The 22,799-nt window shown below is 37.5% G+C and overlaps 2 protein-coding genes across 7 annotated transcripts in view; one reads left to right on the top strand and one right to left on the bottom strand.

Annotated features, from left to right (window-relative positions):
- Positions 1 to 583: 583 nt before the first annotated feature.
- Positions 584 to 19,332, bottom strand: NUP37 (nucleoporin 37). 2 transcript variants are annotated; one of them, XM_071422358.1, is made up of 10 exons: positions 19,265 to 19,332; positions 17,531 to 17,750; positions 15,752 to 15,876; positions 14,723 to 14,795; positions 11,039 to 11,133; positions 5,524 to 5,614; positions 3,165 to 3,346; positions 2,224 to 2,274; positions 1,721 to 1,814; positions 584 to 929 (listed from the first exon to the last, which is right to left on the bottom strand). In XM_071422358.1, exons 2-10 carry the CDS (start codon positions 17,684 to 17,686, stop codon positions 816 to 818), a joined length of 981 nt encoding a protein of 326 aa, XP_071278459.1. In that variant the 5' UTR covers positions 17,687 to 17,750; positions 19,265 to 19,332; the 3' UTR covers positions 584 to 815. The 2 variants fall into 2 exon arrangements, with proteins under 2 accessions (XP_071278459.1, XP_071278460.1); XM_071422359.1 differs by lacking the exon at positions 19,265 to 19,332 and adding an exon at positions 19,078 to 19,227.
- Positions 19,333 to 19,405: 73 nt separating this feature from the next.
- The window catches only part of PARPBP (PARP1 binding protein), a 42,341-nt gene continuing 38,947 nt past the window's right edge, over positions 19,406 to 22,799 (top strand). For 4 of the 5 annotated variants that reach the window (XM_071422354.1, XM_071422352.1, XM_071422356.1 and 1 more), the window contains exon 1: positions 19,406 to 20,873. In XM_071422354.1, coding sequence (XP_071278455.1) covers positions 20,724 to 20,873 — 150 coding nt within the window. In that variant the 5' untranslated portion in view covers positions 19,406 to 20,723. The remainder of the gene's footprint in view (positions 20,874 to 22,799) is intronic. The other variant, XM_071422353.1, reaches the window with a different exon arrangement.

The raw sequence follows: 22,799 nt of genomic DNA, 5'->3' as shown, positions 1-22,799 counted from the left end.
TAATGAGGAGGGCTACAATGCTGTAAGGAGCTGTTACAGTAGTGAAACATCCTGACATCCCTTCACTTGCAAAAGTATGCAAAAAAGATACTTAAGACAGGAGTTGTCTCTGTCTTTTACTTCTGTTCTGGGTCTTGTGTGGGAATGACAGGAAAAATATGTTTCTAGAAAGCAGAATGCCTTTGATTTTGCTGTAAAGACTGGAAGTAAAAGGCTGCAAGCAGAAAAAAAACCTCACTATGCGTTTTGACAGGCCTAAAGTAAATCCCTCTGTTGTCTTTAGAGAAATAAAACTGCTTCAAATGATCATTCTGGTTTTACCATTAGCTTCTTCACTGGTAGTGTTAACTAGTTTATTCAAAAACATCCAGGAACAACATTTCATCACAGTACACTACTGCACTTGTGTTCTTATAAGACAGTCATAGTTGGCAAAGTTAATATAGAGAGGTGTTCTTTCTGTAGGTACTCTGCACAATATCAGGTATTTGAGCTCTATTAACTGAGTGAGATTATCAGACTGACATGCTGGGACACAAAATCTCTTTATAAACTCCTGAAAAAATTCATTTCACACCAAATACCATGTTTAAAAAGTACATTTTATTCTAATAGAAATAACCAAGATGTATGACAACCAATTTTTCAAAAGCTCTTGTACTTGCAAGCTAAAAATCAAACACAAGTGATTTATATCTTGCTTGCTTCTTTCTTCTGTTGTCCAAGTGAAAACCATCACAAAGAGTAAATTTCTTCATTTTACTAGAAAAAAGGCATTATGCTGTCAAGCTTCATATTGAAGGCAAATGCTTATTTTACATTTCAGTAACCCAGAAGAAAATTTTATGGTCTCCTCCAACTGCACATAATGGAAGAGTTCTGTGCCACGTCAAACCAGATCCTACAGCTGCAGTTCCAGTAAGGATGGGCTGTAAAAAATAGAGAGAAAAATATCAATACAACTTCCCTTACAAATGATTTCTAAACTGCAGATATCAAGTTGCATAGACAAAAAAACCACCACAGATTAAATACTCCTTAACAAATATAGTTAAAATACAACAGAAATTCTAATGAAAAATGTGAATCCCTGCTACATAGTTCCAGTAGCTGCTTACAACATTTAACATACAGCAAAATATTCCGTAATAACAAATAGTTTCAACTCTTTACATTAGCATAAACACTATTATTATAAAGGTATGATATCAAACTTAGAAACCTTTTACAATGAAATTACTTCTCTTATTTCAATATATTCATAACTAGTATGTTTGGAGGTAATATTTTTACTATAGGAATTGCAAATACATACTGACTCCAGCAAAACCAAAATATTTCCTATGCTTCGCATTTCCATTAATGATTTAAAATATAATTAGTTAAAACCATAAAAATATACCACTAGGTGTTTTTAGCCTCCTAAGAACTAGAAATATTGCCAGATTAATTAAATATCAGGTTAAAGGTGTTCTTCTTCCCCTTAGAACTGATATGGCAAACCAAGCTAAAACATATAGATCAAGCAGCTTCTAAACTAGCAGTTTAAGTATGCACCAATTTTTTTTTTTCTTTAGCATGAATGCCACAAACCAAAATAAAATAAAACAGGTACACGGGAACAGCAGTTCTGAATGGTTTGGGCTAGTTTTTAATTGTAGCTTTAAGTAACATGAATCTGATCTGAGGAGAACAGATGCAACTCCAGTCAAAAATTCACCTGGGGGTGTCCTAAATGGTGAACCAGCAATTGAGTAGTTGTCTTTCCTGGATATCCAGTGGTTGCAAACAGATTTTCATTCGCTCGGGACCACCTATGAATAAAATGAATCCACCTATGAATAAAATGACTGTTCTTTCCAAATACCCCTGTCATAGCAGCAGAAGTGCACACAAAGCAGAGTTCTCTCCCTTGGGACTAACTGTGAAGATGTCACGTATTCTACTAACAGCAGAGAAACAGATTTAGTGAATTAGCTTGTAAATGATTCCCTACCCACAGCCCATATGCCCAGTGTTGTAAAACAAACAAAAAAAAAGTATCACGTGAATGCTATACATATATACTAAACGTGGGTCATTCACAAATTTCAGAAAGTTTCTACACCCACTCCCCCTAAAAATGACTAAAGTGAGATACAACCAGGTTATTAAACTCACAACTGTTTGCATAGATATAGACTTAAACAGAAAAACCCCATAAAATCAAGACAACATTTATACCTGAATAATCTGGCTCGGTCAACATGGACAGGTCTCTTATCCTGTGGATAACTAAAACAGACATTCAAGGTAAAAAACTGCTCTGCAAACAACTACAGCTCATACTATAAGCACTAAAAGTACAGTGAAATACACACTGTCTACTGTCTGTGAAGGAGCTGAGGGAAAACCAGAGCATTCCTGCAGTTTTAATCTCATTTTGGAGTAGGAAAACTGAAGCAGTTGTCCAGTTTATTATGGATCAATAGTTACCTACTTATGACTTGGAATGAAATTTTAACAAACACATACAGTGAGAGGCAAATGGTAGTGAGATACTATCTCAAATGGACAAAAAGACAATGTTACATTTTTAACATAAAATATTGATAAAGAGGAAAAAAAGAATACCAGGGAATTGTTTGTATCAATATAATAATTCCTGATAATTGTTCATTTATTTATGTGCCTACAAAGACGAGTAAGGGACTGGAGCATCTCTTACAAGGAAAGGCTGGAGGACCTGTGCCTGTTCAGCCTGGAGAAGAGATGACTGAGAGGGGACCTCATCAATGTCCATCAGTATCTGGAGGGGGCTGTCAAGGGGATGGAGCCAGGCTCTGCTCTGTGCTGCAAGCAATAGGATGAGAGGCAGTGGGCACAAACTGATGCACAGGAAGTTCCTGAACATGAGGAAGAAATTCATTACTCTGCAAGTGACCAGGCACTGGAACAGTGCCCAGAGAGGGTGTGGAGTCTCCCTCACTGAAGATATTCACAATCCTGTTGCCTTGTGCTCTAGGATGACCCTGTTTGAGCAGGTAGGTCAGACCAGCTGACACACGGTGGTCCCTTCCAGCCTGACCCATTTGTGATTCTGTAACAGCCATACTTTATTAGCCAAGTACCTGCATTTCCTCATGAGGAGAATAAAGACACCTATGCCATGGGCATAAATATACCTGGAGCGAGTGATATCCCAGATCAGCCAATCACTTCCAGCAACTGCTCCAATTTTAAAAGTATTTTTCAAACACCAGTCTGCTGACATCAGTGGTGTTTGTTCACACTCCAGGGAGAGAATGGCCTGCTGTGTAATCAGGTCATAGAATCGTATTGTCCCATTCTTCTCTGCCACCATCAGCTGTTAAAAGAAATTAATAGAATGTGGTAAACTTAGCATGCAATGGAAATTAAATTTTTTCTACTCTACAGAAAACCTAGAATATATTCAAACAAATATTAATAATACTTAATATTACTTAATTAATAAATGAAGTACAATTCTTCACTTCATACCAGAAAACTTTCTCTTGGACACTCTGTAACGAATAAATAAAAACCACTTTATACTACTGCTACACTGTTATACATAATGATTACATTATATGATTTCTATATGTCTATAGATATCTAGGTGTATAATTTTGGTGGTTAGAAACACCAGTTCACAGCCACCAAAGCACTCTGCTTTCATACAGCAAGAAGTTATTATTTTAACATTCAGCAGTTTCTGTTCTGAGCACAAAGAACCAACTGACACACAGTGCAGTAAAAAAGAAAGGGTTCTCAAGCACTGGAACAGAGATGCCTGGGGAAGTGGTGGAGTCACCATCCCTGGAGGTGTTCAAGAAATGACTGTATATGGCACTTAGTGCTGTGGTTTATTTGATATGATGGTGTTCAATCAAAGGTTGGACTTGAGGATCTTAGAGGTCTTTCCTAACCTAAATGATTCTATCATTCTAAGCAAAGTATTAATTAGTATGGCTGTAGAATCTGTAGAACCACTCTTACTGATATTATATAACATCTCTTACTTCATCCTATATACAGTTAGCAACATATTTTATCTCAACTTTTTCCATTACAGCAGTACACTCAAGCAGTTGTTTTTTAAGTACTGTAGAAAGAGCTTCCTGATTCAATTATAGAATCATAGAAGGATTGGGTTGGAAGGGAACTTAAAAATCCTCTAATTCCAATCCTCTGACATGGGCAGGGACACTCCCTACTAGGCCAGATCGCTCAGGGCTCCATCCAGGCTGGTCTTGAACACTTTGGGCAACCCATTCCAATGCCCAGATGATGACACGAGATTTTTGTTAATGAGGAAAAATGGTTTTCAGATAGTCATGAACAATAATTAAGAAAGGCAAAGAAGCATAAAAAAATACTCCAGTAATACCAGTTTGTTTGGAAAAACAGAACTGTCACCAAAACATGCTTTCCTACAAACTAAAGGTCATGGTGCAGTAAGCATTTTGACCTGCAATAAGCTTTTCAGCAAGAACTAAATCTATCAAGTTTTATGAGTGTTGGAATGGGCTTTTCTTTAAAAAAAAAAAAAAAACAACCCCAAAATCCTGTGCCTGTCTCTGATAATGGTCACAGAAAAGACATGCTAATAATAATAACTAAGACTGGCATACTATTGCAGTATTTTTGGGAAAATCTATTAATTTTGTTGTGCTAAAAAAGTTGCCCAGTAGCAAACAGCAGCTAACCCATTAAATTCTGATGCCACCTGAATCAACAGTTTTCTTAGTTAACAGTTTCCTTTCTTACTAAGGACAGATATTGATATTGGTGGAAAGTGTGATGAGATTAGAGATCCTCCTTCCCTACTGCTGTGTAAATATTTTGATATCTTATGTGACTGCTTTTCTCTGTTTTAAGTGTGTGTTTTTGTGGTAACCAGAACAACCATATTTATCTGCTTAAGGCAGTTATTGATAGGCACAATAGTAATAATAAATCCAAGACTGCAGGGACTAGACCATTAATGAAACTGGATATTTGGGTACTTACCAGCTGATTAAACCTCCTCAGTACAGTAACAAGATAAGTATAAAATCACAGCCTATTGATTTGATTTTTCAGAACATATTTCATACACTTCAAGCAAGAGCAACAACAAAAACGTCTCTTGTTAACTTCAAACAGATACTTTTCAAAGCTTGGCAAGTTGTATAAAGAGTCTGTATTATTGGTGAACTGTGTTACCATGACTGAGAAAACTTGAGTTCTTCTCTGGTAACTGTCAGTTAATACGCAATCAGCAGAATAGTTATCAACGAATGATGTACCTAATCAAGAAGGAATATTTCTGATGGGAGGAGTAAGGGACTGAGGGTAAAATGACAAGAATGGCAATGAGAATTCATTCACAGTCTCTTCACATTAGTAGATCCAACCAATATCCAGTTACAGTGTAAACTAGGTCCTCAAACTTTAATGTTACTACAGCATCAAAGATTCACACTTTAGGTGTGTCCCCCCTCCTGTTATTTTAAAGGTGGTGAGGGAGAAAACCACAACCTTAAAAGCCTCCTCAGGATGCCAGCAAACACTCATTCCAGAAGAACGTAAAACAAAATGGGCCTTCTCATTTCCTTCCAAATCCCAGACCCTGGGGAGAAAAGAAAGAAAGAAAGAAAGAAAAAAAAAAAGTAAAGTACTAAACTATTGCCATTTGACTGCAAATACATTAACTTCTAGTGCCTCAATATGTTCACAGAGGAAGTGACTGAATGAAATAGTGTTCATGCTGTATCATTTGAAGAAGTCATCGCAAGTGGCCAGTGCTGCAGATAGTGTATTTTAACACTGATGAGCGAGGCAGAGCCTCTGTTTAACTATTCAAATGATTTGACATTTTAAGTTATCTAGACATGAAATCTCAGTGAGATGTTCCCATTTTTTCATAAGTCAACACTACAGCCTTGTACTATACCATAAATAGCAGTGGGGCAGTACAAAGCAGGAATGTCAGTGTTGGTTTAGTTGATACAAGCAACCTAAAATGAGGTACCAAACAACTTAAATCATCCATGTTGTCATGTAAAGGGCAAGACCCTTTATTAAAGTATTTTGGCTGTCTAATATAACAGTTTCCAGTACTTCCTGGTAAGACAAGATTGAGTAATGGAAATATAAGAAACCAGAAATGAAGCTAAAGCAAACAGAAGGATCTATGGCAGAGGTAACACTAACCAAGAAAGGGTCGTGGAGAGCTTTTGACAGGTAAATTGCATGTGCCAGTTTTACCTTTTCCTTTGGAAACACCTAAAATACGTATCTGGCAGCTATAAAAAATTAAATAATCAGTATTTGGCCAATATGGATGGACAGGAAAGTGTAATGCTGAAACACCAAAACTAGATTAGGTGATGGGTGCATTTTCTTTGGATGTGTTCAATAAGAGTGGTAATGAGCCATGGAACTACTTTGTTTCTAAAATGCAACAAAACCAAAACTGAGACTTATTTCACCTCACAGCCACTGCTCACTTCCCTCTTTTCCTACAAAATCGATAGCTGAGTTGTAGGAACAAAGATATCACAGTTGTGAACAGCAGTCTAAACCACAAGGCTACATGTTATTTATATACATTTGGACACTGAAACATACACATATATCCTTCCTCTCTGCCATGCAAAACTTGAGAAACAGCCAATTTTTTAAGTAGTGTTCTGCCCAGTCTTTTGAGCTAGATGAGTGGCTATGTACTATTATTGTTTATTCTAGAGGATTTTTGCTGACTTCCTCCAGACTTTTTCAGTTTATATCTCACCAGGGTGCATAGAGCCTTATATTTAAGAGATTTAAAAAAACTCTTAACCAATACATCATAAGTCTAGACAAAATATATGGGAATAAAGTAAATATATTTAATGAACAATGTTGTTTTCTTATGCCAAACCACAACAGATCAAATATTTGTTCTCCCCGTAGAAAACACAGGGTCTCTAATCTTGAAGAATCAGTGTGCTTACTAAAAAAAGTCAAAACAAAAACCTGACAAGTGTTTAAAAAATGAAATATCTCCTTGATTAGGTAATTTAGAAACATACAATACTTTCTTCTACTGCCAAAAATTTTGCCTTGTAGATTTGTCCAAGTCAAATCAACACTCCCCATGTGTATTTACTGTGCAGGGAGAAAATTATGATACAAGAGAAGATGGTGAATCATTTTGGCAAAAGGAATATGCCATTATGTTTCCTTCCCTGAAGTGAGTGATGTTATTAGGTGTTGAGACAGAAATTTATGCTTTTTACCTCCGTAACTTTGTTATTTATAAAGTTACCAAATTTGTAGGTTTTACTTTGTAAGAATGGCAGGACTGTTAGTAACAAACAGTATCGTGAGGAGAAGGTCTAAAAGCCTCTTTTATGTTTTCTTTATTGATACTAAAGATAATATTATTTAGTTTTGGGGAAAAAAAGCCATAACCCCCAAAACACAAACCAGGTAATACATATCAAGATAGATCCTTGTCTGAATGCATCATGTCTATACAATTACATATGTGTTCAATTAACTCTTTTCAATCTTTCTTTGTGAAAAAACCCAAGTAAAAAACGTGCAAATCCCAACAATTTAGCCAAACTGATTTTCAATTCCTAAATTACTCAGTAATCATAACCAAATCAGCTACAGATGCTGTCTCCCCATTTTGTCCACATTCCTATTACGTAAATCAATCCAAAAAGACTGAGGATTTTGTCTCCCATTCAAAGCTCTTGAAACTTTACTAATACTGCCATGATTTTATACCAAACTAAAAGAACTGTCTGTTTTTCTCCAAACATCCTTATCTTTTTTAACCCTGCAATGTGTCACTCTCTTACTTCTTCTCTTCCAAGCAACTATCGTGGCATAGACTTGTCACTGAGCTTGTGGTATTTTTTTCTGATATTTAAAAAAAATTCCACAAAAAATTTATTGGAGAAAAGTTTGAATAAACACAGTTAAAATAAGTGCCCAAGTTTGATTAATGTATAGTCTCAAAAATAACACCGAATCCTCTCAGGAAAATAATTATTTTTTAAGTAAATAAGGACTGAGAAATTATTTACTGCAGTATTCAGAAAACTAAACCAACTCAAATCCAGACAGTTGCAAATGCTGTTAAAGAAAATTCTTGAGATACTAATATCTTTCTCTTGTCACTCCAATCCTGTAACTAACAAACAAATGAAAACTGTTATTATCTTACAGCTTGAAGATATTAAAATTCCATTGACCCAATTATATTGTGTATGCATGAATTGAATATGGATGCATATGTGCAGCAATATCATCATACAGTGGACTTTTATTGCAGCTAGCAAAGTACCTCATTAGAACTCTGAAAACTTGTGGCAATGGAGATGATCCTTATCTTCTAATTTTCTGAATTATGAATAAGTCCAACTAGCAGAACCAACTGCTAATTGTTGCAATAGTGAATGAACTAAACCAGATTGCAATCTTCAGGCATTTCTCAAATCCCCAGAAGATGGAAGTGAAAATGGGAATTCTTCCAACAAAAGATTTCTAACAATTTTAGTGAGTGGTGGGGGCTAGAAGAAACCTTCACATCTGATTTCCAACCATAAAGCATGATCAACTATACTTGATCCATTACTCAAAGATTACTCCTGTCCAACATGGTTTTGTTTTTTTTTTTTTTTTTTAATATCTAACTTAAATACATTTCTTTATATCTCCATCAGACATATTCCATGTGTGAGTAAAATCCTATCACTCTTGAAAAGCCTAGAGGACTATGGAGAAGGGCAAGATTCCTGTACACACAAAGGTGAAGCTGTTCCTCACTGAGCACAAGGAGTGAGAAGATCTCAGAAAAGCAACATGAAAGTTGCTTTAGAGTAGAGCATTAGGAAATACTGCAGAGAATACAACCAACACTGGCTTTCTCTAAGGTCTTCTGCCAACTCCATATGGATTTGGCTATGACAGATCTGGAGGGTACTAGGCAGGATATGAAAGGCTGGAGTGGAACTGTAGAGATTCCTCCGTCTGGTCAGAACAAGAGAAAGGTGTAATATTTAAGTTTTTATGAAGTCTTTTCAGAGGAAATGTACAAACATTCCTTCAGAAAGCTGACCCATGTTCACCATTTTCTTTTGGTGGCCAAAAGAAATGTCACTGCTTCTAAAGAATTAGTGATTAGAGTATTTTTAGTGCAATTCTACTTCACAGCTGCAAAAAAGTTTTGAGTTGTGAGATCAAGGCCAATAAAGACCATGTGCAAGAAACAGGAAGTGCTGAGTGACACAGCAGCAATGTAAAGGTAAGAACTTTGGATATAACCAGTATCCAGCTTACTCTGTCTGTCCTCCAGCCAAAATGACTGAACTCCTCTCTGAGATGTCACAGTTGCAGCAGCTTGAGGCAAGACTATTTAGTGGATAAAAACTGAAAATCTCACTTCACTAGAGGCTTCTGATGAACTTAAACCTAAACTTTCTCTTGAGTGAAAATCAGGGAAGACCTAACCATGCTTGTATATAGTCAGTACATAATAAAGTTTTAAAACAACTTTTCAGTAAGACTTAAAAGTGGAACTCAAGACTTGTACTAATTGTTCTAGAACTTTATTCCACAGGCATTAGCAGATTTTGTATCCTAAGAACAATTTCATGATAGAAATTCAGTACAGACAGAAGAATTATGCCTCTTCTTACATTACTACTGAAGCAAATTACAGAGTAAGTAAAGAATGATTTTGCTAAGTCCCAAGGAATGCATTTTCCATCAGTTTTGAAAGTGTAACCTTTAAATTCAATAGAAAAACTCTTCATGCCCCACATGCATGAATGGAAAAAATAAGAACTCAAGTAGCCAAAAAAAATCCTACTTATTTCCCATGGCTTTTAACCAAAGACTTTATGGTTTATGGCATAAAATGTCTTTCATAGGTACTAAGCTGCAATCTTGTTGGTATACATTAATTACATACATTTTATTTCCCTTTAAATTAGTATCAATTAGACAACTGGTTTTAAAACAGTTTTCTTTCATCCCAGGAAAGCTGAGCATTTCATAAAAGAAACAGGAAAAGGCCACAGAGTCAAACAGTTTTTTATTGAATAAGCCAAATATGAGTTTAGATTTAACAAAGAAATCAAGGATAGGAAATAAATGAGAAGAAGACACAGCTAAGTCATACATTTCTGCTATTCATTCCTAATGATTTTGTTGGAAATACTGACTAGACATCTATGGAAAAACTGCCTGCTCATCAGAGTAGAGAAAGTCAAAGACGATGCTTTCCCAATTCTCTTACTGCCCTACTGCAATGACCTGAAAAACCTGCATAGGCCTCCTGATCTCTCCACCTGCACTGGAGGGGAAAGAGGAGCAGCTTGACAGATTCTTCTACTAGAAGATGGGTGACCTTTTGACAAGGACAAACTCCTGCATCAAAAACCTTTACCCAGCAGGCTTCAAAGCATTCAACCATGCTTCCCTTATACTTTCAGCTATAAGTATCCAAACACCTGGGTTTGAAGCAGCTGTAATCATGGTATTTTGAGCTGCCACTACCATTGTATCAGGATGGTGCTGTCTTCAGGCAATGTCATCCCACTCCTTGGTAAGGCTATTACACTTAGGTAGATGGACAAGTTCACATACTGACTCTCACTGACTTTAAACTCAACCCACCCACTTGAATACATAGAGAAGGTCTGTACAATTCAGCACTGAGCTGTATGTGTCTGCTCTCTCCTATTCTCATTTTATTCCTATCCCAGAAGGAGGAAAATAGTGTATGCAAATCCAAGGCAAAAGTTTTCTTCATTTTGAATCTAGCTGATTCAAAATATTGCTTTGAAAAAAGACAAATCACAACAAAAAGCCAGTCCACAACCCAAGTTAACAAGAATAGTCCATTTCTTATCTTGTTAATGGACTAGTCTTGTTAGAGGCCTATGAAAAATAAAATATAAATACTTATTTATTTAAGTGGACATATAAAACATTCACAGATAGAAAAAGTTCAATACTAGTTTTTCAATAGTGTTTTGAACAAAATGCATACCTGCAGGTGTGATCATCACTTACACTTGCAATTTCTTGACCTTCGTTGGGAGCAAAGACGAGATCATTAATGTAATCTGTGTGGCCATCAAATGTCTGCCAAGCAGAAAAGAGAAATACTTTTACCTTAGAGCTGACTGTTCCACCAATGTATTTAACAGACCTGCTAATGGAAAGATGTGTGTTAAGATAAAACAATAATTTTAATATGAAGTAAAAAAGTTTTTATCAATAACTGTATTTCTTTAAAGTATCTAACTCGTGTAGATTCGTACGGCAGGTGAAAAGATTCCTCCCACTACTCCTTGTATTAGCACAAAGGTCAGTTTGGTGCTTTTGCTTGACAGAGATCTGTGAATCACACTAGAGCTTTTTATCATTTTTTCAACCACTGAATTTAGAAGGTCAAAGATACTAAATCTCAGAAAGGAAGAGAAGAATGACCAGGCAATGAATACATTATCTACCTACACTAAAGAACTCTGATTACTGGTAAGTAACTCTGATCTCTGAATCTCTCATTAAATACACCTATGGTGTTTTTGAAAGAAATCTCACAAAATTTTTAGCCAGGCAAATTTCCATGTGTAGATGTATCTGTTCCACCCTCTTCTATTCAGTCTCACTGATTAAGTCTCAAGGCACAGCTGCTTTTGTTTTGCCCAGCAAGGTATCATAAAAATGAGACAAAAATATCCTCTTGATAACAGCATGAGACTGAGAGATTGCAGAGGAAAACAAGGTCGAATGAAAACAAGTTCCACAATTTTCTCAAAGAAAAACACACCACCTTTAAGTGTAGCTATTCTGAGGAACAAATGCAGAACAGATTAAAAAAAAGAAAATCTCAAGCACGCACAATAACTAAATCCCCCTCTCTAAAAGTTTTAAGAATGCCTCATCAATTCAATACAGACACATTTGCAGCAGCCAACTTATTTTTTTCCAATATTTTTTGCCTTTATTTTATTAAAGTCTAATGGATTATACTAGAACTAATAGGCCCTAAGATGATGCTAAACTATTTAGACAGAATGCCAAGTCTTTTGACAATTTTCAGCATTCTGAATTCAAATATCCTGCCTCATTTTACTTCTACAGTTCTGATGAAATATGCTTTTTATTAAGCAAAATTTGAAACAGGACAAGGAAGCCATAATTCATTTCCAAATGAAAACCTCAAAAGAAGAAAAAGGTTTCACGAAGATCCATCAGTCATATTTTACCTTTTGTTTTTTTGTTCTGGGCTTGATCCAACCCATAAATTTTGGATTAGTCGTGTCGACAGAGTAATGGAAAACTCAAGTGTGCTTCAAGTTCCTTGTTGATAATTACATCAAGACAGTTTTTCCATGGGGAAAACAGAGTAAGGTTACTCTGTCTATCCCTCCAGAAGCAACACGTACTAATTGTTTACTATAAAAGACAAAATGTTCAGAGATTACATTCTGAACGTAGTCACATACTTCCTTCAGCTTTGTTTCCATGGTCTGGACCTCTCCTGAAGATCCCATGTGTCACAAGTGTGTACCATATAATAGATCAAAATTTTCCACATGTTCGTCATGAGTTCAACCTCAGGTTTATGAAATAGGTTTTCTGAGGTATCAGTTAACTGTTCATAAGAGGCCACTGTATCGAACTTTACTGAAAGCCAGATCAGCATAGCTCACCCAGAATTTGCGAACATCTGGGATTTTGCATGTGCTTTAAATCAGAGTTAGGTGTTACTTTTCTTGGCAAGAAATCTAGAGTACAATAATTGTTCAGATATAAGAAATTAATTGATTGCCAGAAAGGGCTTTCCACACTTTATATCAAAAAATCCTAGAAGAGAGTCTCAAAGACAACTTTTACTGACATAAACACACTAGTCCACATTCTTTGTTTTTGTTAATGAGTTCCTCGCTAATAGGTAAAAATATGTATTCTTAGCTGTTTTCTGATTATTTTAAACATTAGACCAAGCCTGACCCATATAAAATACAGTATGTATTTTCACTTTTTCCTCAGCCAGAGTACATCCTTAATAAATTTTTGGACAGCTAATTTCAGTGGTAGAGCTGGCATAAACAAAGCTAATAGCTTTACTGTTAAATTCAAGCCAACACTTCTCATTTGTACTGCATATGCACCAAACAATCATAGAATCATTAATGTTGGAAAAGACCTCTGAGATCACTGAGTCCAAACACGAATTTAACACTGCCAGGTCCATCCCTAAGCACCACATCTATAAGGTGAACACAGAGATCACACTGCTTCCCTGGGCAGCCTGTTCCAATGCTAGACCACCCTTTTACAGAAGAATTTTTTCCTAATATCCAATCTGAACTTGGGGCCATTTCCTCTTGTCCTATCACTTGTTGGCTGGGAGATTTGTTGGCTGACCCCCACCTGGCTACAGCCTCCTTTCAGGTGGTTGTAGAGGATGTAAGGTCCCTCCCAAGCCTTCTTTTCTCCAGGCTAAACAACCCCAGTTCCCTCAGCTGGACTTTCCCTCATAGGATTTTTGCTCCAGACCCCTCACCAGCTCCACTGCCTTCTCTGGACATGCTCCAGTACCTCAATGTCTTCCTTGTCCTGAGTGGCACAAAACTGAAGAGAGGATTCAAGGTGCCAAGTACAGAGGGATAAACACTTCCTTCCTCCTGCTGACCACACTATTGCTTGTGGCCTTATTAACCCAAAATAAATTAAAAATTAGAACTTAGATGTTGAATTTAGCTCACTAGAGTCTGTAGTACCAAATTTATCCCATTGTTTCATTATTTCAACTTATTATCGATCCATTAACTAATATTAAAGAAACTTTACATTCTGCTAAGTTAAAAGATTTAATTCACAGCTTAACATTAAAGCTTTTTATCTGAAATTCACAAAACTGTAGATATTACAGAAATAGATAACTTAAATACAGAATGACAGACATCAACTCACAAGCCAAGAGCATAAAGAACCTTTAGAACTAATTTGTCAGAAATCCCACCAAGCTGACTGTGTCAGTTATCCCACTGCTCAGTGGCAAAATCGTGTATGATCAACACTAAAAGAAGGAAATTTAAAAGTATGAATGAAGCAACACAAAAAGCAATTTCTTTCAAGACATTTAGTAGCATCCATCTTTACTTCTTATGCCTCGCCTTTATTCATTCTATTATCAGTATGGTCTCATAACTGACATCCACAATTCACTTAATTTCAGTATGTCAAATCTCATTGTCTTACTAATATAAATTAACACACCAAAAATAAAAGTCTATTTTTTTATCCTTTATACCCAGTAAACCACTCTCATCAAAAGAGGCACTATCATATTCTAAAGCAGTAAAAGCCAAGGAATACTCACTCTCTCCCTTTTTTTTTTTTTTGTTAATTAGCTTTGCTTACTGTTAACTAAGACCTCACCAAAAATCTTTACACTGGATAGCACAAACATCTAATTAACAGTAGTACCTGGATTGGGACATTGCTTCAAAGGAAGAATTTTGAAGAAAATCAGAAGATCATGTAGGTGATAATTACAGAAATTCCCCCTTTAAAGACAGAAAGGTACTTACAATACAATTATTACCCTAGAGATGATGGACCTAAGATCTCTCACAAGTGGAGTAGAAGGATAGTTAAAGATTAGACTTTACTAAAAACTAAATAATCTTTTAAAAATCACATTAGCTGCCCTTACCTTAAATTCATTCTTGTCCTGCAGGTCTGAAGTAAACAGCCTTAACTTCCTATCAGAAGCTGCAGTACAAAACCTACACTCAACAGACAAAATAAAGGCTTGTCAGTCAATCAACATTGCAATGGTTGCCTTTTAATCAAAGATGCCTTTTCCTTCATCTTAAAAATGCAAAGAAAAAATAGATTTTGAAAAAAAAACCAAAAGCATCTAACTCTTCTGCTTTGGCCACAAACAGAGTTATAACTGGAGCTTATCTGTAAAATAGTGTGCATCAAGTGCCAAGAAAATTATTCAGATATTTTTACGAAGCAAAATCTGGATCAATTACCAATCACCTAAAATATCCCTCATAAATGCTGCTGAAACTTTCCTTGGAAGAAGTTAAGTGGTAAGGCACAAAAAACTGCCCTCATTATCAGTGTTTTATAATATAAAATTCATAAACCAATTCCTATGTAACATATTTTAACCCAAAAGACTGTATGAAAAGGGAGTAGCAAGCAGCTATGGTAATTTTGAAGAATCAAACAACTACTGAGTACATTTTAATTCAGAAGTTTACACTTAATAGCTAGCTATCTTTGTAGATTTTCTAGATTTACATCTCAAAGGCTCTCACAAAAGTATCTAACCTACATTGAAACACAGCACATATGATGCAAATCAGTGCAAATAGCTTTATAAAGGGGGGCATTCAAATGATCTCAGGTTTATTAAAGCTTGTAAAGAAATGGCTCCTCAGAGATGTACAAAGAAAGAAACTCTGAGGTCCATAAAAATAATGAAAAAATATTATTTACAGCTTGCTCAGTAGGGAGAGGGTCAAGGGTCACAACAAGGAGGACAAAAACCAAGCAAATGAACAAAAAAAGACTATAAGAATAAATTCTCTACTGAAGAATTCAGAGATTCATCACTGATTTCTAAGGAGTTGGATTTCACTCATAAGCTTTGAACAGCCCAATATTAAGGACTTATGGAAAACAGGTAAGAGACAAGGACTCACTGTAGTTTTTTATCGTTAAGTACCTTATCTGGGGAGGTATAGCATCAAGTCTAGTTTCAGGACTCCATGCTATGGCATCAACTCTGATTCCATGGTGAAATGTTCTTAGTGTCTTATACTGCATGCCTTCCACTTCTGCATCCTCCTCCTATAGAAATATTGCAATTAGCTGATTCAGAACAAGGTCTTGGTGACTTCTAACAAATCAGATTGCTACAAAATCGAAGGGCTTTCAAAATTATACGTATTGGGATCTTTTCAGATCATAACACCTGCAAAGTGAAAACCTGGATCATACAGAAAGCATGAACTTGAAATATTTAAGTACTTAGAAATACATTAAAGTATGAGTAAATTATGACTGATTGCAGTCTCAAGCCAGAGGCCAATGAAGGGCAGAAAAATCAGAACTGAGCTATGAAGATGCTGAGCTCATTCTCTGTACAGGCAGTATCTTCACAGATACAACTAAGGCCACTTAGAACAGGATGGCAATTTAATTTAGCACACACTGCAGTGAGAAGAAGCAATGGGAACAAAAGCAAACATGTAATTTCATCTGTCTTCTCTCTGAGTTGTTTTTACACCATAGAAAAATGCTGTCACTTCCAGAGCATCTCTTTTCAAACAGCAGGAGATAAAAAGGTGCCCTCTGTCATCTAATCCTAAATACAAGCTTGCTTATTCTTACCACTGGTCAGAACACCAGATAACAGGGAAAATGAAACAAGAGTTGGGATTATGGACTCTGTCAATAACCTGACCTCTAAAAAGCTTTTAAAAGTTTTCAGAACATCCAATGGAGCACCTCAAAGGATATTCCTACACAATTTTCTCTATGTGACAATTCTGCTTTAAGACAAAGAACCTCTCTGTACGCCCTCTACATAATGTAGAGGCCAAGATGAAGCCAGCTGAGGATGCATGAAATTACCCACAGTTTTTCAATGCTTCTCAACAGGAAGAAAGAATAACATTTTCCTCTCCTACTCTGAAATACTCATTGACTCTGCATGTGGAAGGGAGGATATGAAAATTATAAAAAAACACCTTGTGTCAGTGGTTGTCAAAATTTTAATTACTTCCTTTTCAAGGCCTACACCAGAAACAAGGCAGTGAGCAACAGAAATGTCAGTGTGTTTTTGTGGTTAGCACTAGGTGCTCTTCAGAAAATTTCCAACAGTAAGACCATGGGGAATAATAATAATAATAATAATAATAAAAATATCAGCTACACTATTAATCATAGTAGGCAAATTACAAAAATAATATTGTATAATAAAGAAACCGGATGAAGGAAAAAAGCTTAGAAATTCCAAGCAATTGTCTTCAATTGATTGTCAAGCATCTAGGCAAAAAAACCCCCATCTAATGAAAAACATTTTATCCAGTATAAAAATATATAATACTCAGGATTTTCCATTTTAAAATTTTTCACAATATAATTGTAAATAACTTGAAGGTAAGAAATTTTACTGTTTCCAACAGTCTGTGAGGGAGATCCAGTAAAAACAATTGGGAGAAGAAAAAAATTAGGGATTTCTACAGTTCATCCCTAAAAAGACATACCTACAAAATTAGCACAGATATATTAGTATTTTACACACATATCTATATATATACATATATATATTTCTATTTTCCTGAAATACAAGTATCCTAGACTTGCTAGTGTAATAAACAAGTAAAATTCTCCCTTGTTTACCAAAGGGAGAGGAGGAAACAGGGAAGTGACCAGAGTCTTCCTGCAGTAGAGGCGCTGGCAAAATCAGTTTCAGGGGCATCTAACAAAAACAACTAACCTGAAATCTGCAAGTCCCAACAACCACGTAATTGTTGCCACCATAAGCAATGAGGGAACATGAATCTCCACTGTCAAATGGATTGAATTTTACCACGTGCACATAATCCTCACAATCCACAGTGTAAGAAGTGTTTCTTGTAGAATCTTGCTTCATTTTCAGTCAACTAAGATAAGGTATCACAGAAGCGATGTCTTCTCCAGGATGAAAATCCACATTCCTACGCAAAAATTTAAAAAAATTGCATGAATAAAAAATGTAAAGTATTTGTGGCAGAGCAAATAAACATTTCCTATAGCATGTTCAAGAACACAAAAGCTGTATTTAAGCTTATTAGATATAGCCTGTTTGTTTCATCAATCAAAATATTGACTACACTAACATACATTCAAAACTGTCTCTTACAGACTTCAGCAATAACTGCAGATCTTGTGCTACCCCTGGCAACCCAACACCAATACAAAAAACCAAGTAACTGCACACACTCCAGAAGAGTCACATACAGCATTTTAGCATTTTCAACCAAATGAGAAGAAACAGTATGGCGCTACCTTCAAATTCTCTTTACTTCTCTACCTCTTTACAGACTGTGAGTCTAAGAACCAAGTTAAGCAAGGTTGCAAAACTGTAAATGAAAATAAGGTTGTGCATTCAACCAGTTTTCACGAAAACCAGGTTTCTGTCCTAGAACACAAGAGGCCAAGACACACAATTGATTTCAGAATCAATTCCTTTTAGTCCCAGTACAGTTTTTGACGTTAGTTTAAGTCTTTTTGGGAAATCAGACCTTTAACTACACTCCACGTGGCAAACCAGCTTGAAATCTCAGACCTTTGACAGATTTTGGTGCGTGAACGATTGGAAGGTCTCAGCATCCAAGACTGGATGTTTTGCTTGGGAGCCAGCCAGGTCTGACAGAGGCATCCCTCAAACACAGAGAGGCTCTCCATAGTTGTGTGCTTGTGTATTAATTCATACAATAGTCCACTATATTAGTGTAAACACTTTAGCCATATAACTTGGATAGCTTTGCTCCTGAAGCCAAATGCAAGTTTTAATTCTATCAGAAGTTTTCTTCCACCAAGGGTTCCCATGAACACAAGCCATTATAGAACCTTACAATGTCAAGGGGTTGGAATGGACTTTAAGATCATGTAATCCCAAACCCTGCTGCCATGGGCAGGGATATCTTCCACTAGACAAGGCTGTCAATGCCTCATCCAACCTGGCCCTGAACACTGCCAGGATTGGGACATTCACATCCTCCCCGAGCAACCTGTTCCAGTGGCTAACCATTCTCAGCGTAAAGAATTTCTTCCTCACATGTAACTAAAGTTTCCCCTCTTTCAGTTTGTACCCATTTCTCCTCATCCTATCCCTACAGTCCCTGACAAAGTCTCTCTCCAGCTTTTCTGTAGTGCTGGAAGGTGCTATGAGATCTCCACTCAAACTCTTCTCCAGTTGTTCTCCAGGCTGAACAACTCCAAGTTTCTCAGCCTGAATTATCGGCCACCAGACCAGCTGGAAAACACCAAGATTACCATTACCTTCATTTTTTAGGAAGCACGATTCGGGCAAACAGACCGCGTGGATGCGCGTTACCTCCCCGCATCCATGCGCATCCTTTGCCCTCCTACTCCTTCCTTTTCCCTTCGGGGCCCAGCTGCTGCTCCCCAGCCAAGCTACCCGAGTTCCCCCGGGCCGGGGAGTGCCCAAAGCCCGCTTCACACGCACCTCAGCGTCCCCGGCTTCCCACACGGCCCCGCCGTTCCCCAGCAGCGCCCGCCCCGGCCGGCGGCAGCGGCGCGGCTGCTTCCGGGGCAGCGGCCCCGCGCCCATTGGGCCGCGCGGCGGATTTGAACGCGGCCGCCGCGCCCTAGCCCGGCCCAGCCACAGCGGCAACAGCTGCGCTTGGCACCGCGCTGAGGGCACCGCGCTCAGGGCACGGCAGCCCTCGGCACCGGGCTGAGGGCGTAGCGCTCAGGGCACGGCAGCCCTCGGCACTGGGCTGAGGGCGCAGCGCTCAGGGTACGGCAGCCCTCGGCACCGGGCTCAGGGCACCGGGCTGAGGGCACCGCGCTCAGGGCACGGCTGCGAGGCCTGGGGCGGCCCAGCCGGACCGCTCGGCTGCAATGGTAATGCCAAATCCGGCTTCTGGGTGTTAGGGGCGGCTCCGCAGGGGTTCGGGCTGTTTCGCTGGGAGCTGCAGGTATGGTCCCCCTTGGAAAGCTCGCAGGGTGGTGAGAAAGAAAAACCTTCAGAGAAGTTTTACTCTGCCCCACTTGACTTTCATCTTCTGTGAGCCCCATGTGATGTTCACACTGTCAAGTGGGTTGTCCCTTTCAAACGTTTTGGAGAAGTTGCTGTTGCAGTCGTGCTTGTTTCCCCATGTCTCCTGTCCTCCCTGCCCCTTGGCCACGCTTCCTCGTTTTGGTACAGTCGTGCCAATAAGCAAAAAACAAACGCGCTATGGGCTCTGCCTCAGCTGTATTGGAAAAGGTGAAAGATTGAGTTTTGTCTTCTGGAAGTAAGTGGGATGGGTATTGCTCCTGTAGTGTCACTGTAGTGTTAGGAAACTTTGTTTCAGAGAAGAAGAAATTTAAAGGCAAGCTTCTGCTACATTGTCATGTACCTTGTCTTGACAAATGTAAGAAGCTGAGAGAGACCAAAGCATGTAGTAGTCCAATTATTGCTAGAGAAACTAAAAACCCCCAAATTAAAAAAAAAAAAAAAGAAAGGGAAAAGACTATATTGATAACAAAAAAGTGTTTAGAGTCATCTGTGTTAGTAACTCTTACAAATATTAAATCTTTTTCCAGGTTTAAAACATCCTCGCAGACACTCATCCAAATGTATAGCAAATGCAGAAAGTACTGAAGACACTCTGAGGCTGCCTTTGGAGACAAAGATTCGTATTTGTGATAACATTCCTTTGTGTTGGCATAATCTACAAGGAAATTAAGGGCTTCATGAAGGCATGACATGCATAAGCACTTTTAACCCCTTATCTTCATAGTTGCTCTGTCACAGTAAGGCAAATCTGGTTTAGTTGGAAGAGTTTATTCTAGAAACTTGGTCTTCAGGAAGATACAACAGGGTTTGCACAGCTTGTAGGGATGTGAAGACCTGCATATTCCTGTGGCATAGTTATATTTGTTTTTCTCTTGATTATATCAATCTTCTAGTCTGGACAATGGTTACTTTCCAGCAAAAAATTTTACACTTGGTCAAGTGTTTCAGAAGACAATGGCCTTTATTTTCCAACTCTGAAAGGACTACTGTATGTGGAGCAGACTGCATGTTGATGGTGTTACAGCTGTCCATGGCTGAAGTCAATAAACAGGTTAGCATTCTTTTCAGTATGTTCTTGGTACTTGGCACACCTCAGACTTGTTTCCCTGGCTGCACTTAGTGCTTAGACACCAACTTGAAATGACTTTTTGGTTGTTTCCTTAATGTTTGTTAAAACAAGATGTGTCTGAGGGCCAGATGCAGCAGGGCAAGAAAATTAATATGATCAAATGCACTATTGAAGCAGGCTTTAGAAAAAGGAGCTGCAAGACAAATGGGAGGGTGGAAGTGCTTTATGTGTATATTTGAGCTCTGGAGTTTAAACACTAGTGTATTTCTGCTGACCATGTCACTTTTGTTTATTTCCATCCTATGTTTCTTTTGTGCTATAGACCAGTGTGGGAGAACTATGGAATTTGGGGTGCATTTTTTTTTTTCTGGGTGCTCCAAAAATATTTCTGAATGAATTTCGGTATGTACCTGTAAGTTGTGAGTGCGTGCCCAGTACCAGTAGGAATTTTATGGCTTTTTCTGTGTGTGTACATGAAGTGTCAAATGGTGAAGAGGAGATGTAACCCTAAAGTGTTTCTGAAAGAAGCCTTATGGCTTGTCAGAGCTGGAGGATGTCTGAAACGTACCAGAAACAGTTGCAATGTACAATCAGGCCTTTGCCTGTGTCTCATCTAAGGAGAACTATTGCAATACTTCTTTTAATAACTTAAAGATACCTTTTTAGGTTAATTAACCTAATTATTGATGAAAACAACACTGACTGTTTTTGGAAGACTTATTTAAGTGGTGCATAGTAAGTCAAACATGTAGCACAAAGCTTTAGTGTAAGAAAACCAAAACAAACATACCAGAAACAAGGGAACCACATCAAAATGAAATCCCTAAGCCAATAAAAACCCAACCAAACAGAAAACCTGCTTCAGTTTGTGCATCAGAAAAAATTTTGGGGTCTAAAGTGTGCAGACTAGGGGTATCTCTTGTCTAAACATCAAGTATAAAACTGGTTAAGTCATCCCCCATCGTTAGAAACATTACAGTAAGGATACTAGAATGCCAAGATACTAAATTTGTACTTGTTGGAATGTAATATATTCCAGCCAGGAGCCTGGTGTCCTCACAATAGCTGTGTAGGTTAAAATGAGAAAATCAGTGTACATCAAAATTAACTCTTGGAAAACTGGTAAAAGACATTAATGGAAAACTACATATGGAGGTGATTGCTGTTTGTCATGTTTGTTGTGATTCTCAAGGGAAAACTGCAAACAGTTTTCCAAAGCCACCTCTAAAATAGGAACTAAAATGTGTTGTTCTACTGTATGCCAAAACTTATAGACATGAAAAGGTTATGGTTCATTGCTCCCTGTTTTCCTTACAGTAAGTTTTCTTCTTCCACTAGAGGTAATTAGTTTATTCTACTTTATCCTTTTTTCCCCTCTTCCAGATAATATTCCTCTCTTCCAGAAATATCTTTTCTTTCAGAGATGCTCTAACAAAAATTATAGCACTTATTTTCAACTAATTAATTTTGAAATGTTTAGCTTCTCCTTCAGATCTGAAGAAAGAACAAGTTTTCAAAACCCTGATATGTGTTTTCTGATTATACTAGTTGGTCTAATAAGACAAACATTGGCTTCCACGTGCGGATTAAAATTATTTTAGCATTTGGATGTTCTGCTTCTGAAGCACAATTTCTTTAGATGGTATCCATTTTGAAGTTCACAATCTTAAAGCAAAATCTGTCTGGTTTATTTTGTCCAGCACTGAAGCTTCAAACTAAGATGCAGAGTATTACAGTTTAAATCAGAAACCCTTGTTGGGTTTCTGATTTAAATACAGTAATTTTGGATTGTTAGCACCTGTAGAATGGAAATCTATTTTGGTAAAGTCAATTACTGCAATAAAAATAACTTCATTAACAGGCTATTGAGTAGCTATATTGAGAAAAACCCAACACATCCAACCTATC

This window comes from Agelaius tricolor, unplaced genomic scaffold (genome assembly GCF_023055355.1).
Source record: "Agelaius tricolor isolate 1412-34295 unplaced genomic scaffold, bAgeTri1.0.p SCAF_3, whole genome shotgun sequence".
Classification (NCBI taxonomy): domain Eukaryota; kingdom Metazoa; phylum Chordata; class Aves; order Passeriformes; family Icteridae; genus Agelaius; species Agelaius tricolor.
The sequence above is the reverse complement of the archived record's forward strand: the minus strand, read 5'-3'. Positions and strand labels throughout refer to the sequence as shown.

Coding starts and splice junctions, on each gene's coding strand:
- NUP37 (XM_071422358.1), bottom strand. CDS start 17,686: ATGAAGCAAGATTCTACAAGAAACACTTCTTACACTGTGGATTGTGAG. Junction 14,796..15,751: donor GCTATACCTCCCCAGATAAG/GTACTTAACGAT, acceptor TGTTGAGTGTAG/GTTTTGTACTGCAGCTTCTG. Junction 1,815..2,223: donor GACCGAGCCAGATTATTCAG/GTATAAATGTTG, acceptor TTTTATTCATAG/GTGGTCCCGAGCGAATGAAA.